General features: G+C 41.0%; 1 protein-coding gene across 2 annotated transcripts in view; it reads right to left on the bottom strand.

Moving 5' to 3' along the window:
• Positions 1–20647, bottom strand: part of tsen54 (TSEN54 tRNA splicing endonuclease subunit) — a 45426-nt gene that overhangs the window by 15898 nt on the left and 8881 nt on the right. For both annotated transcript variants that reach the window (XM_072242102.1, XM_072242103.1), the window contains exons 4-6: positions 18852–18935; positions 12741–12839; positions 6836–6888 (exon numbers count right to left, since the gene is read on the bottom strand). In XM_072242102.1, coding sequence (XP_072098203.1) covers positions 6836–6888; positions 12741–12839; positions 18852–18935 — 236 coding nt within the window. The remainder of the gene's footprint in view (positions 1–6835; positions 6889–12740; positions 12840–18851; positions 18936–20647) is intronic.

Genomic DNA, 20647 nt, shown 5'->3' with positions numbered 1-20647 from the left:
CTTCAGTCTTTTGACAGATGGTGTGATGTTTGCTTCCAGAATTTGCTGGTATTTGAATTAATTCTTCCCTCTACCAGTGAAATGTTCCCCGTGCCACTGGCTGCAACACAAGCGCAAAGCATTATCGATTCCACCCCCGTATTTAACAGTTGCAGAGGTGTTCTTTTCATGAAATTCTGCACCCTTTGTTCTCCAAACATACCTTTGCTCATTGCAGCCAAAAAGTTCTATTTTAACTTCATCAGTCCACAGGACTTGTTTCCAAAATGCATCAGGCTTATTTAGATGATCCTTTGCAAAATTCTGACACTGAATTTTGTGGTGAGGACGCAGGAAAGGTTTTCTTATGATGACTCTTCCATATTTGTGCAGGTGTCGCTGCACAGTAGAACAGTGCATCACCACTCCAGAGTCTGCTAAATCTTCCTAAAGGTCTTTTGCAGTCAAACAGGGGTTTTGATTTGCCTTTCTAGCAATCCTACGAGCAGTTCTCTCAGAAAGTTTTCTTGGTCTTCCAGACCTCAACTTGACCTCCACCGCTCCTGTTAACTGCCATTTCTTTTTTTAAATACTTTATTTGCAATTTTCAGTTTTACAAAGACAAAATATATTGAAAACGTACAAAACAATACAAAGGAAATACAGCTCCAGGTGGAGCACAGACAAAACAAACCAAACACAGCAACAAAAAGGCTGCCAGACAATTTACAAGATTACAGAAACAAACTTCCAGAAAAAGAGTTGACACAATAGTGACATCACGGAAGCAATGTAAAGTAAATGAATAAAGAAATCCAGTTAGGCACCACACCCACTCATGAGATGAGACAGGTCAAGGTCACTATAAATGTGAGGTAATATGACACTGAGCCAATAAGGGTCCCCATATTCTCTCAAATATATTCTGTGTATTGGGTTTGTGCAGACACAGTCTTTCCGTTTGTATAATAGACACCATCTTCTTGAGCCAGTGTGCGAAGGTGGGTGCAGTAGTAGACTTCCAGGTCAGAAGAATAAGTTTCTCAGCCACCACCATTCCTACATGCAGAGCAATCTGCATGTCGTGCAGCAACTCAAGAGTCTCTGCAGAGCATCCAAAAATGGCGAGGTCGTGATTGGGCTGCATGTCTCTAGAATAGACTTTTGAGAGCCACTCAAAAGTTGTATAATGTAGGGCAAAACCAGAAAAGATGTGCTAGTGAGCCCTCAGCAGAGCGGCACTTATCGCATTCAGGAGACACAGATGGGAAGATGAGATTCAGTTTTGTTTTTGAATAATGCAATCTATGCATCACATTGTACTGGATTAACCTGTAGCATAAATTAATACAACAGTGAACCCGGGACATTGCCTCCTCCCAAAGTTCCGCTGATATCTCTGAGTTCAAGTCCCTGGCCCAGGCTTCCCTAATAAAATCTGCAGAAACCAAAGGAGTAAAGCAATTCACAAATTTTGATGTTAACTGTTTGGAGTCTGGAGGGAGCAAGAGGTTTTCAAGAAAGGGATGGGTGGTGGAAGTAGGCTCAAAGTGTGGGCATTTTTCCTTAACGTAGTGTCTGACTTGGAGATAGCAAAAAAAATGTGAATTTGGAAGGTTGAACTTAGTGCTTAATTGTGTGAATGATGCAAATTGGCCGTCGATGTACAGATCTAAGAAAGTTTTGATACCCCTCTCTCTCCAGACTGCAAACACCCCGTCTAACTGTCCAGGTTTGAATGAGTGATTTTGACAAATGGGAGCGTGTATGGAAACACTGGGAGTTTGGTGAGCCACTTTTATCTGATTTAATATTTGTAAAGAATTCCTTAAGGTAAAGTTTTGTTGGATTAGCTTGTCTGTTGAAGCGTAAGTGGAAAGCAGAAGAGCAGGAAGTGAAGAATATTTAACAACAGAGGCTTCCAGCTGTAGCCATGAAGGTTTTTCTTGGGTCTCAGCACATCCACATTTCCAGTATGTAAGAGCCCTGGAGCGAGCTGCCCAGTAGTAATGTTTGAAAATTGGCAGACCAAGACCGCCCTTCTTAAGAGGTTTGTGTAGGTGAGCCTTAGATATCTTGTGTGATTTGTAGCCCCACATAAAGGGCAATATGATAGAGTCAAGTTTCTTAAAAAAGGATGCATTTAAGTATATAGGCAGGCTTTGAAGAAGATATAGAAACCTGGGTAGGCTCACCATTTTAATCGCATTTACCCATCCAATCATGGATAAGGGCAGTATCCTCCAGGACTCGATATTTGTGCTGAGTTTTCCTAATGATTCTATAAAGTTAAATTTGAAAAGAAGCTTTGGGTTCTTAGTCAGTTTAATCCCCAAGTAGGTGAAACTTACTCTAAAAGGCAACTTTTTCAGGAAGTCTTCAGCAAATTGATCCACTAAGGGCATGAATTCGCTCTTTCCCCAATTTATGGTATAGCCAGAAATACTCCCGAAGGAACTTATATATTCTAGTAGGATGGGAATAGAGACCGCTGGATTGGCTAGACAGACAAGGAGGTCGTCTGCGTACAGAGTCACACGGGTCTCAATATTGCCCAACTTGATACCTTTAATGTGTGTGTGCCCCCTAATGCCAATTGCCAGGGGCTCCAGCGCTATGATAAATAGCAGGGGGTACAATGGATTCCCTTGGCGAACACCACATTGCAGGGAGAACGGATTGGACTTATCCTCATTTGTGAGAATGAAGGATTTTGGTTTAGTATATAATATTTTGACCCATTCTATAAAAGTGTCCCTGAATCCAAACTTCTTGATTGTTGCAATTAGATAGGGCCACTCTATCATATTGAATGCCTTGTGGGCATCTAGAGACAGTACAGCAGCTCTATCATCTTTCCCATAATCGGCATACAAAATATTGAGAATTTTGCGGACATTACAGAAGGAGTACCTGCTCGGGATAAATTCTGCTTGGTCCAGGTGAATGATATTTGCTATGTGCTTACCGAAGCGATTTGCTAACACTTCGGTAATTATTTTCAGATCGTAGTTTAGTAGTGCAATGGGCCTATAGTTTCCAGGGTCTGCTTCGTCTTTATCTTCTTTTAATAAAACACAGATGTTTGCTTCAGAGAGAGAGGGTGGGAGCCTCTTGTTTTTAAAGGTATCCCGAACCATTCTCAGCAAAGTCGGTGTAAGGACATCTCGGAAGGCTTTGTAGAACTCTGGCCCGAATCCGTCTGGTCCAGCTGCCTTACCAGTGAGAAATGCTTTGATGGCATCCTGTAACTCAGATAGTGAAAAATCCAAATCCAAATTCTCCCCGAAAGCTGCATCTAATTGTGGCAAGTGAAACAGATCAAAAAACTTATCAAAATCTTCCCGTGTAGCTGTTGATTTGGAGGTGTAAATTTCTGAATAGAACTCACTAAGTCATTTGTTAATATCCTTTAAGTCCGTAAGCATCAGGCCAGATTTGGATTTTATCTTGTAAATGGCTCGTTTTGCTTGTTCTCCTTTTAACTGCCTTGCCAATAACTTCTGTGGTTTGTCACCAAACTCAAAATGTCGCTGTTTAAGTAGTATGTTGCCAATTTGTTTCCCTAGTTGTATCCCTAGTTGGAGTTGTATTCGTATTTTAATTTGAGAATGTTATTATAATCTGATTGGAGCAAAGAGTTTTTGTAAGCCTGTTCAGCCGCTAGTAATTCTTTCTCAATCACTTCTAATCGACCTCGCTTAGCCCTTTTCAGTGTTGTTTCATAAGAAATAATTTGTCCTCCGATATACACTTTAAGTGTTTCCCACAGTGTTGAGTCATTCACCTCGCCGTTGTCGTTGGTCTCAAGGAACTGCGAGATGTGCGTCGTAATGTATTCTTTAAATGCCTGATCCTTGAGCAAAAAGGGATTAAAGCGCCAGTTATAGACAGCTGAAGATTGAGATTGACAGGACTATGGTCAGATATTATTATGCTGTGATATTTGGTGTGGTCAATATTAGAGATCAACCTGGAGTTGACTAAAAAATAATCGATCTGTGTATATGATTTGTGCACATGATAATAAAAAGAATAATCACCGTCAGATGGGTGTTGTAGTCTCTAAATATCCACCACCTTTTTCAACTTCATCAAATTGTTAAGAGTTTGCACAGCAAGAATATTGGATTGGGGGGGCAGAGGAGAGCCTATCTAAATACGGGTCCAGGTAGCAATTAAAGTCACCCCCGATCAACATGTGGCTTGAATCGTTATCTGGGATCAAGTCAAACACCTTGCGGAAAAAACCTGGATCATCCGAGTGCGGCCCGTAAACGTTTACCAGTGTAATGGGAAGTAAATTGATATGCCCAGTTAAAATTATAAACCAGCCATTTGGATCAATTGCGGATGAATGAAAATGAAAAGGCACAGTCTTATGGAAGAGAATGGCAACGCCTCTGGCTTTGGATGGGAAAGGTGCCTGATAAACCTGTGAAATCCAATTAGCCCTGAGTTTCCTATGCTGAGTGGCTTTAACGTGAGTTTCTTGTAAGAATATAATGTCAGATTTCAATGACTTCAAATGTGCGAAAACTTTACCTCGCTTTATTGGGTGACCTAAACCACGCACATTCCAAGAGACCAAGGATATGGAGTCAAGAGTACTATTCATTTGTGGTACCTTTTGCATTGTAATGAAACACAAACTTAACATTCAGTCTGGTAGCCAGCAAAAACCAACAAAAAATAACATGAACAGTTAACAAATATCTGAACAAAACCCCCACCCATTGCTTCCCCAAATGAAGCAGAGTTGCCCTCATCCTAATCTGGGACCGCCAGACAAAAGCAGAGAAAAACACCTCTCACTGACAGCCCCTCAATAGCACACATAATAAAAAAAAATTGAGGATAGAAAAAAAGAACTGCCATGATTAAAGTCTGCTCAGAGCACGTTTAGACTCTTCATTTATGTTGTGAAAAATAACCTTTCAAGGTTTTTGGTCTACAAAAGTCTTGGCTTCAACCGGGTTGCTGAACACTTTCACTTGCCCTTGGTGATGAACATGGAGCCTGGCCGGGAAATGTAGCGAATGCCAGACCTCCTTCTCTCTCAGCAGTTGCATCACCTCACGGACACTCCGCCGTTGCTCCATAACCTTCGTGGTGTAATCGGGGAAGATTAAGATTCAATGACCTCCGTAATCCATCGAGAGTTGCCTCCCAAGCCGCAGAATCTTTTTTTTCTCCTGTGTGTAATGCACCCGTGCAATTATCGTGCGGGGCCTTGAGCCTTCCAGTGGTTTGGGCTGTAGTGTGCGGTGCGCTCTATCGATAACGACCGGCTTGGTGAAGTTGTCATCCCCCAGCAGCTTGGGGGTCAGGTTAGCGACAAATTCAGTCGGCCTCCCTTTCTCCTTGCCTTCTGGGATGCCAACAATCTTTATGTTATTGTGTCTGGACCCCAGCCTTTTATTTTCTTGCTGCAGCTCAGCAACTGAAGTTTCCACCGCGTGAATTCGCTGCTCGTGGTCTGCGGTCTGATTTTCGGTGCTCGACAGACTCTCAGTGAGTGATTGCTGGATGGACAACAGACTCTGGAAACTGTGCTCAAACTTGTCAAACCGCTCGTTGAAGCACTGTAAGAGCTTGTTTGACATTTTCTGCCAAATAAGAGGAAGCTCGTCTTCCTCTTCGGCTGACGACATGTCTGGAGGGTTCTTGCTAGCTTGGTCCCGGCTGACATTAGCTGCAGCATCAGCTAGGGGGCGAGCGGCTCCCTTTCCACCTCGTGCTGTTTTACTGGACATGTTCATGTTACACTTTTTGGTGGCGTAAAAGAGAAACAAACAATGGAGTTCTTGCAACAAAAATTGAGAGTCAAGCGTTCAAAAAAGCAGTTTTAACTCGTAAAGTCTGGTGTGCCATGAGGAGCTCGAAAAAACACGTCTATACTGCACTCATCTCACTAGCACCAACCCCGCCCCCAACTGCCATTTCTTAATTACATTACGAACTGAGGATACGGCTACCTGAAAACATTTTGCTATCTTCTTATAGCCTTCTCCTGCTTTGTGGGCACCATTTATTTTAATTTTCAGAGTGCTAGGCAGCTGCTTAGAGGAGCCCATGGCTGCTGATTGTTGGGACAAGGTTTGAGGAGTATTTATAAAGCCTTGAAATTTGCATCACCTGGCCTTTCCTAACGATGACTGTGAACAAGCTAATTAAGGTCTATGACCTTGGTAAAAGTTATCTGAGAGCTCAAATCTCTTAGGGTGCCCAAACTTTTGCATAGTGCTCCTTTCCTCCCCCCACCCACTCTAAAATTGTACAAACAAAAATAATACACTAATCTTGCTTAAAACGTTGAAAAGAATATTTCATCTTTATGACTTTTGGAGGTCAGTTCATCTTCTACTCACTTAACTATTCACAGTAACAGAAATGTTGACCAGGGGTGCCCAAACTTTTGCATGCCACTGTATACAAGAGTTGAAGATGGGGTCAATAAAAGCCTTACCATCTCTTTACTAGCAATTACAGAATGGTCTGTCTTTCTGTTTTGTGCACCGTAATGGATCATCCTTATATGCTTTGGGCAAGTTTTTGTTTTACAGAGACTGGTGGGTGCCTGGAAGACACTGCCAGTTGTGATGGCACAAATGATAGAGGTGTTTAAGAAGCTCTTAGATAAGCTCCAGAATGTGCAGAGAATGGAGGGATATGGACATCGTGCATGCAGAAGGGATGTGAGCTTACTCAGGCATTTAATTACTTATTTTATTAGTTTGGCATCTCATGATGAGCCGAAGGGCCTATTCGCATGCAGTACTATTCTATGTCTATGTTCTGTGTGCCAGTAAGGAAACACATGAAAACCAGAATAATGACAAAGAGAAACATTTACCTGGGATCAAATCGCATGACAATATAACCCAGTCTTTTCAAATGGCTGTAAACCTTCAGAAACAAAGAAAGTTCAAAGAAGTCACTATCCCCACTGAATTAAGAGTGGATTAAACATCAAAAGCACTGAATGGCAGCGCCGCAGAAGTGCACTGTGCATACAAGGACATTCCCAAATTAAATGTAAATATGGAATCAAGTTATGTGCAGTGTTAGGCTATGTTCACACTAGACTAGATAATTTTGAAAATGCCGGTTGCATGTAAAAACGATAGGCATCCACAACAGGCGTTTTTGAAAATACCTCCGTCCACATTAAAATGGGTATTTGGGCGAATCTCCTCCTGCTGGGCATACGCAGGACACATCTACAGAAAACAAGCAAAGAGGCAATAGCATACTATTTCCGTTCCCGCGGCGGCGTTGTGCTATTTCCACTGGTCAAAAACTAGAGTACCTACAACAACAGCAAAAGAAAGTTTTCAACAATGTCTTCGAGGAATACAAAGAAAACCTCCACTGGAAAAAGCAGACCCCTGGGTGGCCCCACCAACATCTTCCCCACTCCCACAGAGGGGTCACCCTGGAACCATTTCCTACAGCCATAGCCTCTTCCCCGATGAAAGGGACAACAGCTACAACTAAATGCAATAAGGCTTGTTACTGGGCAAAAGTGAAATTTGCTGTTACCTCATTTGTTTGCCTTTACTTTTGCCATGTCTTCTTGTATTATTTTGCTGTATTTAACGTGCAATAAAAGAGTTACGGGGCAAAAGTGATTTTATTTTTACCTGAGTAAATGTGAAACTTACAATTTTCCTTATTTGGCCTTAACATGTTCATGTCTATGCCAAACATAAGCTACTACTTAAAAATGACATTTTGGAAGTAGTGACAATTGCATCTATTGAATGTTTGCACAAGCAATACATTAATAAAGCACCTTGTTAAATGTATAAAACATGTCTGCATCAGTGTTATCGTGTATTTCCATACAGCGTCGTGACAGCATTTTTAAAAAGCTCTGGTTACCCCGTACACACTACACCGCCCAACTGGCTTTTTCAGATTTACACACTCTAGAGAGTGTTTTAAAAAAGCTCTGTTTTCGGGGGAGGAAAACGCCATTTCAGTGTGGACGGAGGGTCAAAACGAAGAGAAAAAGCTTCAGTTACAGATTTATCCGGTCTTGTGTGAATGTAGCCTCAGAGTCACAGCCACACAGCATGGTATCTGGCCATTCAACCCACCAGGTTTGCACTATTTACACATCATTTCAGTCTTCCGACATTCCCATCAACTGCCCAGAATCATCCACACTAGGGGCAATTAACCTAGTGACCAGCAAGTCTTTGGCACATGGAGGCAGACCAGAACACTGAAAGGAACCCCACAGGATCACAAGGAGAAAATTCAAACTCCACACAAAAGACACTGGAGACCAGCCCAGAACTAGACTGCTCGAGCTACGAGGTATCAACTCAACTTGCTACGTTACTGTGTAACCCTCGAGATCTCTGATTCATTAATACTAGTTTTAATTAGGATCATTTCTGCTAATGAATTTATACCCGCATCTCCACATTTATATAAATAAACTCCCAGGGCATTAGATTTTTTTTTATATATCTTCAATATATTTCAGTTTTTTGCCCCTTTTATCCTCCTGTGTTTTACAGATAAGTTACTGCACTCATTGAACACTTTTACCCATTAACCTGCCCATTAGACAGGCCTGCTTTGATTCAGTTCTGTTCTGTACTGGGATTGCAAACAGCTTCAATGTATTTAGACAAGGGAGAGACCAGAGCAAAAAGCCAGCTTCTCTCCACTTACTGATTATCGTCAGTGATTGTTGCAAATCAGACTCAGTGATAGGCGGCACAGAAGTGTAATGGTTAGCACAAAATGTTACAGAACAGGCGACCAGGGTTCAATTCCCACCGCTCCCCATGACCACGGGGGTTTCCTCCAGGTGCTCCAGTTTCCTCCCAGTCTAAAGACATATCGATTGGTAGGTCAATTGGCTATTTAAATAGTCCCACGATTAGGCTAGGATTAAATCCAGGGGTTTCTGGGTGGTGCAGCTCAAAGGGCTGGAAGGAGCTATTCCATGCTGTATCTCAATAAATAAATAAGGTCCCCGTAGTTGTAGAATATACAGCAGGGAAACTGGCCCTGCAACCCAGCTTGTCCCTGTCAACCAAGGTTCTTGAGCTAGTCCTATTTGCCTGTGCTGTCACACATCCCTATAACTATTTCCTATCCATGTAACAATCCAGATTCCTTGTAAAAGAAAATTTAAATGTTGTAATTGTACCAACCTCTACCACCTCCTCTGGCAGCTCATTCCATATAACCAACACACTCTGTGTGAAAAGTTGGCCCTTCAAATAACTTCAGGCAGCTAAATAAACAATGGCTGTCACTTAGACCAATATCTGGTCTTAATGTGGAATTATAGATTATTTACCTCCATCATGGCCAAACGGTTAGAAGAGTTTCTACCCACACTGATACATAACAATCAGACAAGTTTTATACAACAACACCAAACACAAGACAATATATGAAGGACACTTCACGTTATGGATCATATAAAAAATTGAAATTGAAGCAATAGTGATAAGCGTGGACGCTGAAAAGGCATTTGATTTGGTTCACTGGAATTTTCTTTATAGAGCTTTACATAGATTTGGTCTACATGACACAATTATTAAAACTATACAGGCACTATATGACAATCCTACTGCTAGGATTAAAATCAATGGATATTTATCAAATAGTTTTAACCTAGAAAGGGGCACGAGACAGGAATGTGCATGGTCACCGCTACTCTTCGCATTATATCTGGAACCATTAGCTCAACACATCATACAAAATGAAGATATTAGGGGAATTATTGTTAAGGGGACAGAACATAAATTGGCCTGTTACGCAGATGACATTTTGATCTATCTAGGGCAACCAACATACCCTTTACCTAAATTGATGCAATCCTTTGAACAATATGGCCAATTATCAGGATACAAGACCAACACAGATAAAACCCAACTACTTTCATATAACTATAGCCCACCAAGAGAAATTAGAAGTAGATATCTTTGGGCATGGCAAACAGAGTCTGTCAAATATTTGGGCATCATTATGCCAAAAGATTTGGCAAAATTATCAGAATACAATTATCAGCCTATATATAAATTAGGGAAGATATAACAAGATGGAACCTAATTCCTTTTCTTGGTCTCAGTTCAAGGATTGAATCTATTAAAATGAAAATACTGCCCAGACTACTATATCTCTTTCAGACCCGACCAATAGAGATTAACCAAAATCAATTCAATGAATAGAACAAGATGCTATCAAGATATATATGGCAAGGTAAAAGGCCTAGAATTCATCTCAAAACTTTGCAATTAGCCAAGGAAAAGGGGGATGGGGCCTATCTTCTCTTAGAGATTATTATTTTGCAGCACAGTTGAGAGCTGTGATGTGCTGGTGCAATCTATCATATGACGCTCAATGGAAAAACATTGAGGAGAGGATACTTTCCATCCCCATACAGGCAATTTTGGCTGATAACAACCTACAAAGTTACATAAATACTATTGATAACGCACGGGTGAAATGGACTCTTAAAATATGGAAAACTATTATAAAAGAATATGAACTAGAGAGAGGCATTGCAATTCTTAAATGGTGTGCATATGACTTGGATTTTATGCCAAACTGGATGCTAGATTTAAGGACTGGGCAGCTAAAGGATTAACAGCTATTTGCAATATAATGAAAGAAGAAACACTGTTCAGTTTTGAAATGCTCAAAGAGAAACACTTAATAGAAAAACAAGACTTTTCAATTGATATTTACAGATGTGACAGTACGTTAATAGGACGGTTAAAAATGTAACCAAGGCAAGAACTTGTTTGATAGAGCTATTTAGAAAAGCATATAATTCGAACAATGGTAGTAGAATAATTTCAAGCATGTATAAGGGTTTGTCAAATCTTAAAACACATTCGACTTCATACATTAAAACAAAATTAGAGAAGGAAGGAAGGATAATAGTATCTGAGGAAGAATGGACAATAATATGGAGGTATCAATGGAAGTGTACCAGTTCACAGAAATGGAAGGAGTTTGGATGGAAAAACTTGATAAGATATTTTATTACACCCTCTCAGAAATCCCATTATGACAGTAACCTCCCTGTTTGCTGAAGAAATTGTGGAAATCAAAATGCAAACCATTATCATATTTTCTGGGAATGCCCCGTTATCAAAGACTATTGGAGTGGGATACACAATGCCCTACAAGACATCTTTAAATGTGAAATACCCTTAGAAAGTAAGACCATATATTTTCGGTATATACCTCAAGAATGGTTGAAAAGAGATAAATATTTAATGAATATACTGCTGGTGGCTGGTAAAAAGACCCTTACCAGGAAATGGTTATCACAGGACAGCCCAACTTTAAATGTATGGATGGAAACTACAATGGACATTTACAAAACGGAGAAGATAACAGCATCTGTTAATCATAAGTTGGAACAATTTGATTCATACTGGGAAAAATGGTTTAACTACATATCACGTCATAGGCTTGATTTTATTCTCGCAAGTCAATGAATATGTTGTAAAAAAAAAATCACTCCCTACTTTGTACATAGTTTTCTTCTTTTGTTTTTTCTTCCCTCTCCTTTCTATAAGTGTATACCTCAGATAAATACCATGTGGAGATTTGTGACAAATATTTCTATGATATATACGTACGATATCTGAAATACATCTTATGGAAAGTTTTGTTTGATGATGAACTTCAATAAAAAAAATAAGAAAAAAAATAAATAATGGCCATTACATGAAGAGGGCAAGAGAGCGATGTGTTTCCCATAGCTCAGCACACTACACCAAAAGTCTCCCCAAGCAAAACAGCAGCCAGTCTGCCTTAACGAACAGGAGCAGACTATATAAAAATCCATTAGCAGTCCTCAAAGCAGATCAGGTTGTTGGCAAGTACTGATGATGACCAGTGTGCAATGACTGATTGTTTAAGGACCTGTAATAATAACTGTGAAACCGATAAAGTGAGCAAATTTGAAGCACTTTGTAACTAGATAACTTCTGTTTGGATGCTTTGATACCCAGTGTTAATGACACAAGTATGGTAGAGCAAACCAAGAACAAATTGTAGTCTGGAAATTAAGGCTTTTTTTTTGTCCAACAGTACTTGGGTGACCATTGTTACCGGACTACAACTGTGGCCATTTCCCTCACTCCTCCCCAGAAATTAAACTTGGCACTTCCAACAGCCAACATCCTTTTTGCATCCACATCTGGGACAAACATTTTTTTCAAGGTGTGACCCACTTAGTTAAGTCCCTCATCTGTACTTCCAACATTGAACTTACAGTATCCCAACCCATAGACCCTCCCAACACTGCCAACTGCCACTACAGGGCACTTATCTCTGGTCAGCCACTTCCCCTGTACCAAATTTGCAGCCCTGAACCAAATCCCTAATTGCTGGCCTCCTTCACCCTGACCCCATTTTGATCATGGATTTTCATTAAGTGTGCCTTACAACACACAGAGGAACATAGGAGTTCTGTGGTGTTCATGGCTTTAGTGATGTCACTCCACACATCATGGCCCATAATGCACCTTCGAGAGGACACAGCAATTATTAGGCCAGTAAATTGTTATAAATGTGACACGAATTCTGTGGCTCTCAGAACACATTACCTTACATTTTAGATACTTAACTCTTATTTCCAAGTACCAAGAAGCAAACAAAGAGAAAATTTATTTGGTGCTGCAGACAGTTTGAGCTTGCACTGTAATAAAGTGTCTGGCAACTCAGATGCACTCATGACCCAGAGTTAATGCAATCACTTCCAGTACCTGGTACTGTTCCAATGGAATAGTTCTTGTTGACAGTAAAACTTCGTATGCTTCTTGAATGGACAGTTGCTGATCTCTGTAATATAGCTGAATGGACCCCTGGAACGCAAGGAAACTGCAGGTTAAGCATTGTCTGAGAAAGAAATCTTATTGATAACATAACTGCAATAAAAAAAATACTTGTGTCTCTTCAGGGAAAGCACAGGATGAAATAACATTCTTAGTCATAATGGTCTGCTGGTCTCAGATAATAAGAGTAAAGATACAAATTTGCTCATAAAGCACTTTAATAGCATTTATCATTGCTTTTTATTGATTTGGAATGCTTTTGAGAGAGTTGGGGGAACACGCATTGGTAGCCAATTGGAATTAATTTTAATCAAAGTAGGGATGAAGTGCCAATGATATCAGCAAGAAATCAATTTTAATTTTAGGCCTGCATGAGTAACAGTCATGGATTCTGTACTGGACCTGATGTCAAAAAGAGCTCCAATAGGGGCACAACCTTCCCCATCATGAAGACCTCGAGGAGGCAGCATTCATCACAAAGTACTCTCACCATCTAGAACTTGCCCTTCTCTCACTTCTACCATCAGGAATCAGAATCAGGTTTATTATCACCGGCATGTGTTGTGAAATTTATTAACTTAGCAGCAGCAGTTTAATGTAATACATAATATAATAGAAACAAAATAAAATACAGTCGGCCCTCCTTATCCACGAGGGATCGGTTTCGAGATCCCTTGCAGATACCAAAAAATGCGGAATCTCAAGTCCCTTATTCAACCATCTCAATGCAGTGGACCTTAGGACCCAGCAGAACCCTGGACCCTATTTAACCTTGCGCAGTGCGGTGGACATTAGGACCCAGCGGCGGAGTTCTGAAGCTGCAGTGTTTCTGTTCACAAAAAAAATCACGATCACGATTGAAAATAAAGTGGAAATAATAAAGTGATCAGAGAGAGGTGAAACGCCATCGGTCAATGGAAAAGTGTTAGGCTACAGTCGGTCAACGATTGGAAAAATTTTAAAGGATAAAGTGAGAAAGGCCCTGCCCTAATGAAAGCTACAATTATTACTAAGCAACGCACTGGTTTAATTATGGGTTTTAGGGTTTTGGGTTTTTGATCCTCCACGTCAACCCGGCATGGATGGTGAGCACGCTCGGGAGCGGTCTGTCACTAGATCGAACTCGGGAGCTTCCATTCCTGGGCGCTGAAACATATGTTTCTTAAGTGTTTCATATGCATAGAAAGGTAAAATATATACTACATACTAAGACAAACGTTTGACTAACTGACGCTAAATAATATCGGATGTACCTGTTCCGACTTACTTAGTAAGAGAACTTCCGTTTTTTTTTATCCCGATCCACGATAACCTACACACATCCTCCCGTATACTTTAAATCATGTCTAGATTACTTATAATACCTAATACAATGTAAATGCTGTGTAAAATAGTTGTTATACTGTATTGTTTAGGGAATAATGACAAGAAAAAGAAAGTCTGTACATGCTGGAACAACAAGTGCTGAAAGAGCACTTCTGGGTTTTCTCGATTCGCGGTTGGTTGAATTCGCGCATGTGGAACTCGCAGATAAGGAGGGCAGACTGTAATAAATAAATTACAGTATACATATATTGAATAGATCAAAAATCATGCAAAAAACAAATAATATATTTAAAAAGTGAGGTAGTGTCCAAGGAAATCCCAAAAGAACCCAATTAAAGAAAACAAGGCCAATTCTCGATGTTCACAAGAAAGAAAAAAAACACAACACGTAAGCAACAGCATTCCAAACCAGAACTGAGTCCTCAGATCCGAACCCCAGAGTAGGTCAAAGCCTCGCGTACCAGTTTATCGTATTAGACACAGAGCACAGCAATCAAGGGCAGTCTTCGTAGCCTCAGTGTCGTAAAAAGAGAGGGGAGTGACCATCGTGGAGAACGAGTGTTATTGGCTCTCCTCCTGGATCCCAACACCCTGACTTTTCAGTCCATCTGAGCAGGCGTTTAAATTGAATCAGAATCAGGTTTATTATCAGTGGCGTGTGTTGTGAAATTTGTTAACTTAGCAGCAGTTCAACGCAATACATAATATAGAAGATGAAAAAGAAAATCAATTACAGTATGTCTAACGAATACATTAAAAATCGTGCAATAATATACATTTTAAAAAGTGAGGTAGTGTCCAAGGTTTCAATGTCCATTTAGGAATCCGATGGCAGAGGGGAAGAAGCTGTTCCTGAATCACTGAGTGTGTGCCTTCAGGCTTCTGTATCTCCTACCTGATAATAACAGTGAGAAAAGGGCTTGACCCTGGGGGCTGGACGTCCTTAATAATGAATGCTGCCTTTTTGAAGATATCCTGGGTACTTTGTAGGCCAGTATCCAAAATGGAATTGTCTAAATTTACAACCCTCTGCACCTTCTTTCAGTCCTGTGCACTAGCCCACCCCCCCGCCCCCCCGCCATACCAGACAGTGATGCAGTCTGTCAGAATGCTTTACACAGTACAAAGGGTGGGGTTGTTGTGGATAGTGTGGAGGGCTGACAGAGGTTACAGCAGGACATTGATAAAGATGCAAAACTAGGCTGAGAAGTAGCAGATGGAGTTCAACCCAGATAAGTGCAAAGTGGTTCATTTTGGTAGGTCAAATATGATGGCAGAATATAGTATTAATGGTAAGACTCTTGGCAGTATGGAGGATCAGAGGGATCTTGGGGTCCGAGTCCATAGGACGCTCAAAGCAGCTGCACAGGTTGACACTGTGGTTAAGGCGGCTTACGGTGTATTGGCCTTCATTAATCATGGAATTGAATTTTGGAGCAGAGAGGTAATGTTGCAGCTATATAGGACCCTAGTCAGACCCCACTTGGATTACTATGCTCAGTTCTGGTTGCCTCACTACAGGAAGGATGTGGAAGCCTTAGAAAGGGTGCAGAGGAGATTTACAAGGATGTTGCCTGGATTGGGGAGCATGCCTTATGAAAACAGGTTGAGTGAGCTCTGCCTTTTCTCCTTGGAGCGACGGAGGTTACCTGATAGAGGTGTACAAGATGATGAGAGTCATTGATTGTGTGGATAGTCAGAGGCTTTTTCCCCAGGGCTCAAATGGTTGCCACAAGAGGACACAGTTTTAAGGTGCTGGGGAGTAGGTACAGAGGTGATGTCAGGGGTAAGTTTTTTACTCAGAGTGGTGAGTGCGTGGAATGGGCTGCCGGCAATGGTGGTGGAGGCGGATACGATAGGGTCTTTTAAGAGACCTTTGGATAGGTACATGGAGCTTAGAAAAATAGAAGGCTTTGGGGAAGTCTAGTAATTTCTGAGGTAGGGACATGTTCAGCACAACTTTGTGGGTCAACAGGCCTGTATTGTGCTGTAGGTTTTCTATGTTTCTATCCATAGAAGTTTTTGAGTGTTTTTGTTGACATATCAAATCTCTTTAAACTCCTAATTAAGAATAGTTGCTGTCTTGCCTTCTTTATAACTGCATTGATATGTTGGGACCAGGTTAAGTCCTCAGAGATCTTAACACCCAGGAACTTGAAACTGCTCACTCTCTCCACTTCTGATCCCTCTGAGGATCGGAATGTGTTCATTCGTCTTACCCTTTCTGAAGTCCACAACCAGTTCTTTCGTCTTACTGAAGCTGAGTGCCAAGTTGTTGCTGCAACACCACTCCACTAGTTGGCATATCTCGCTCCTGTGCGCCCTCTCGTCACCATCTGAGATTCTCTGACAATGGTTGCATCATCAGCAAATTTATAGATGGTATTTGCGCTATGCCTAGCCATACAGTCATGGGTATGGAGAGAGTCGAGCAGTGGGCTAAGCACACACCCCTGGAGTGCACCAGTGTTGATCGTCCATGAGGAGGTGTTATCAATCCACATATTGGGGTCTTCTGGTTAGGAAGTCCAGGAAGTGCTAAAGGGGGCCTGAAGGTCCACACTCAGCTTCATCCACTCCACCATCAGATTATGGAATGGTCCATGTACCCATGAACTCTACTTTGTTATTCTTTTTTATTTGCACTATTTATTTGTATAATTTATGGCAATTCTGTCTTTGCACTGTATTGCCGTCACAAAACAACAAATTTCACGAGGCACGAATCAGGAATAATAAATGTGATTCCAAAGTGTGAAGGACCGCAAAATGAAAGTATTTTATTTTGTTTCCTTGCTGCCTGGAAGGAAAACAATTCCAAATCCAGGTTCCAGAAGAAAACGAAAAACAAAACTCCTGTTTACCCTTCATCTCCAACAGTGACGCCTCTATAACTACTGAGGTGATTGGCAGGGGAATATCATGGATGTCAGCACTGGCCTGGCCCTCAGGGGCTCGAGCTGGAAATGAACCATATTGGCAAGGTCTGGAAGTTAAAGTTCCCATACTGCGAGGGCTCATGTGGATTTCTGTCTGCACCAGCTTTGCCCACTGATCAACAATGCAGAAATAAGCATCCAACTCTTGCTAGCTTTCCTGAAAGACCTCTCCAAGTGCAAAGCAGCTGAACCACAGGAAACAAGCAGCAACACCAGATTTGGATTTCCAGCATCGGCAGATTTTCTCCTGTTTGTGATACTACAAATAATTAATCTGGCAACAGGCTACAATAGGTGAGAATAGACAACATTTACTTCACTCCTGGGCCCCTTGGGCCCCTGCCAGTTACTCATACAAAGTAACACTTTTCCTGAAGAGGTTTCAGAGTGAGATATTCCACCTCAACAAGCTTTGCATCCAAGTCTCTCAATCTTTGTCTTTTCCAGCAGTATAACAGAAATCAACAAGTAAGAATCCATCGTCCAGTCCAATTATCTGGTTTCTAAGATCAGGGGTCCCCAATCTTTTTTGCACCACGGACCAGTTTAATATTGACAATATTCTTGCAGACCGGCCGACCAAGGGAGGTGTTCCAAGTAGGGTTAAACTGACCTCAACACATCTTTTAGTTAGGGTTGCCAACTTTCTCACTCTCAAATAAGGGACAAAAGTTGCATTTAAATCCCGAGACACTTGTGTTTACCCCAGGAAAGACTACCATGACCATGAAGCCTTGCGCGGGCACCTGTGACAATTTTTTCCTCCCACAAATCTGTTTTGGCTTAATCTTCCTGACTATATTGTACATACATTATTTCTACTTTATATAGGCTGTGTATTTATTATATCATTCCTGCTTTTACTACATGTTAGTGTTATTTTAGGTTTTGTGTGTTATTTGGAATGATTTGTTAGGTTATTTTTTGGGTCTGGGAACGCTCAAAAAATTTTCCCATATAAATTAATGGTAATTGCTTCTTCGCTTTACACCATTTCAGCACGAAAGGTTTTACAGGAACGCTCTACCTTAGCGGGGGAAATACGGGACAAGGGCAGTCCCGTATGGGACAAACCAATTTAGCCCAATATATGGGATGTCCTGGCAAATACGTGACAGTTGGCAACCCTATGTTCAAGTTCAACAGTGCGTGACAGGGAATGAGGAAAAGGTGCAGCTGACTCATATCGTTTCCTCGCAGCCTGGTAGCACATGCTTTGCGGCCCGGTACCAGTCCGCAGCCCGGTGGTTGGGGACCGCTGCCTAAGATAACCAAATCAATTAAACAACTGAGAAATAAACTTGACTACTTTCTAAATTTCACAAAGAACTAGCTAACTTTCCGCAGTGTGAATACATCAATAGCTTGAAGCATGAACTTAAAGCTTTCTAGTATAGTCATACTTTATTGATCCTGGGGGAAACTGGTTTTCATTACAGTTGCACCATAGATAATAAATAGTAATAAACCATAAATAGTTAAATAGTAATATGTAAATTATGCCAGGAAACTAAGTCCAGGACCAGCTTATTGGCTCAGGGTGTCTGACCCTCCAAGGGAGGAGTTGTAAAGTTTGATGGCCACAGGCAGGAATGACTTCCTATGACGCTCTGGGTTGCATCTCGGTGGAATGAGTCTCTGGCTGAATGTACTCCTGTGCCCAACCAGTACATTATGTAGTGGATGGGAGACATTGTCCAAGATGGCATGCAACTTGGACAGCATCCTCTTTAGCAAGAATATAGCAAGTATGTAGAACACGGTACGTCTTACTCACACACTCAAGAAGGTACAGTGCTTCCTCAGGATAGAGCAGTTGTTTCCCTTCTTCCACATGCCCCATGGTGTGCCAAAATTTCCCCTGTGTAGAATTAAGGCAGGTAGTAAAGTGTGAAAATGGGAAAACATAGTATTGAAATGAGATTTATTCTAAATAGTAATGATATATTAATGAAATGAACTTCTGTTCCTAAACATGAAGAAATAATTGACATCCTCAGGTCATCCTCAGTAAAACTCATTAAAACAACTTCCTTACACTTAATGATAAAATTCAGCAAATAAGGTCCGTTTGGTGAAACTGCAAAGAAAATATTTACCAGGATCTTAGTAAGGATTCCCCATTCTTCATTAATTGGACTCATTGAATCTTTTATGTTAACCAAGAAGGCAGGTGGGACTTCTTTTTAACTTTCCTTCAAAAGCCCAGCCACTGAAGTGTGACCCTAGTTTACATTTCCACACCTCTGGAATGGGACAAACTCAAAAGGTGGCAATCCACTGGCACTGATGCAATTCAGTAAGGTGGTTGGGAAGTTTATTGGAAGATATTGTAAACTGCTACTTTCCAATCAAATCGCAGATAGAGTAACAAGGTTCTAGACTTGATATGTATGTTATAAGGTCAACCACGGTGAGGCTTGACAAATTTGTCTTCCACATTATGAACATGGAACTACGAGCAGGATACTTGATCTTTCAAGCCTGATACATCATTCAATATGACTGTAGTCAAACTAATCGTTACCTTAACTCTGCGTTAAATGTGTATTTTTTACGATTGCAAGACTGTGCTGGGCTCCAAGAGCTTTAGGTGCTACGAATATACTCCATCAGTGAGATGCTCGTTGATTGGAGGAGCCAGCCATGGTGTCCAGAGTGTAGGTGGAGCTAGATGGGGTTTGGAGGAGCTGGCCTGCGTGCAGACCATATTGCTGCCTACTTATCGATGCATGTTTTGCACCTTGGCCCCAGAAGAACTCTTTCGTTTGGTTGGATTCGTATATGGTTATTAAAATTGAATTTAATTTAATTCCTATCCACCCACAGTAACCTTTCTGCCCCCTTGCTCATCAAGAACTAGTTACCGACTTATAATATTCAAAGTTTCAGATTTCCACTGCTCTTCAAGAGTGCCCTGAAAACTCAAGAAGTGCTAAGAGAAAGAATTTTACCTCACCCATCTCAAAGTGGCAACACCAATTTTTTGAACAGTAATCTCTAGTTCCAAAAGTAGGAAGTACATCTCACCATCCCTCACAAGAATCTTCTGGATCTTGTATTTTCCAAAAGCCTCTTCAGTCCATTAACCTACTGCTTCTCTGAGCTTTCCTCACAAGTCAACCCACTTGCTTCAGCTACAAGTCCAATAAATCTTTTCTAAACTAATCCAATGCATAACAACCTTGATTAGACAGGGAGACCAATACCGTACACTGTCTCCCCATGCTTTCTGTATGCAGCACAAGTACAGCCTCCTTGCTTTTGTGTTCAAATCCTTGAACAATAAACACTGTTGCTTTTCTTAATCACTTGCTGCAAATTGTATTTCACCAAAATTCTCCGGGCTTTTCTGCTTCTTATGAATCATCCACTAGGACTCTCAGTTTCTTTGTGACTCTCTCACTTCTAGGCAATATACTTTCTTTTCAGGCATTAAAGTCAGAGTAAACAGCACAGAAACACTCATCCATGCTAACCAAGGTGCCTGCTTATGGCCCATACCCTCTAAATAATGCCGTATCCAAATATTAGTATTATATTCCATTTTCTGGATCTTTGCCTTCTGACTTA

The sequence above is a fragment of the Mobula birostris genome, chromosome 24 (genome assembly GCF_030028105.1).
Source record: "Mobula birostris isolate sMobBir1 chromosome 24, sMobBir1.hap1, whole genome shotgun sequence".
Classification (NCBI taxonomy): domain Eukaryota; kingdom Metazoa; phylum Chordata; class Chondrichthyes; order Myliobatiformes; family Myliobatidae; genus Mobula; species Mobula birostris.
Note: the sequence above shows the minus strand (reverse complement) of the source record. Positions and strands in the feature narration are given on the sequence as shown.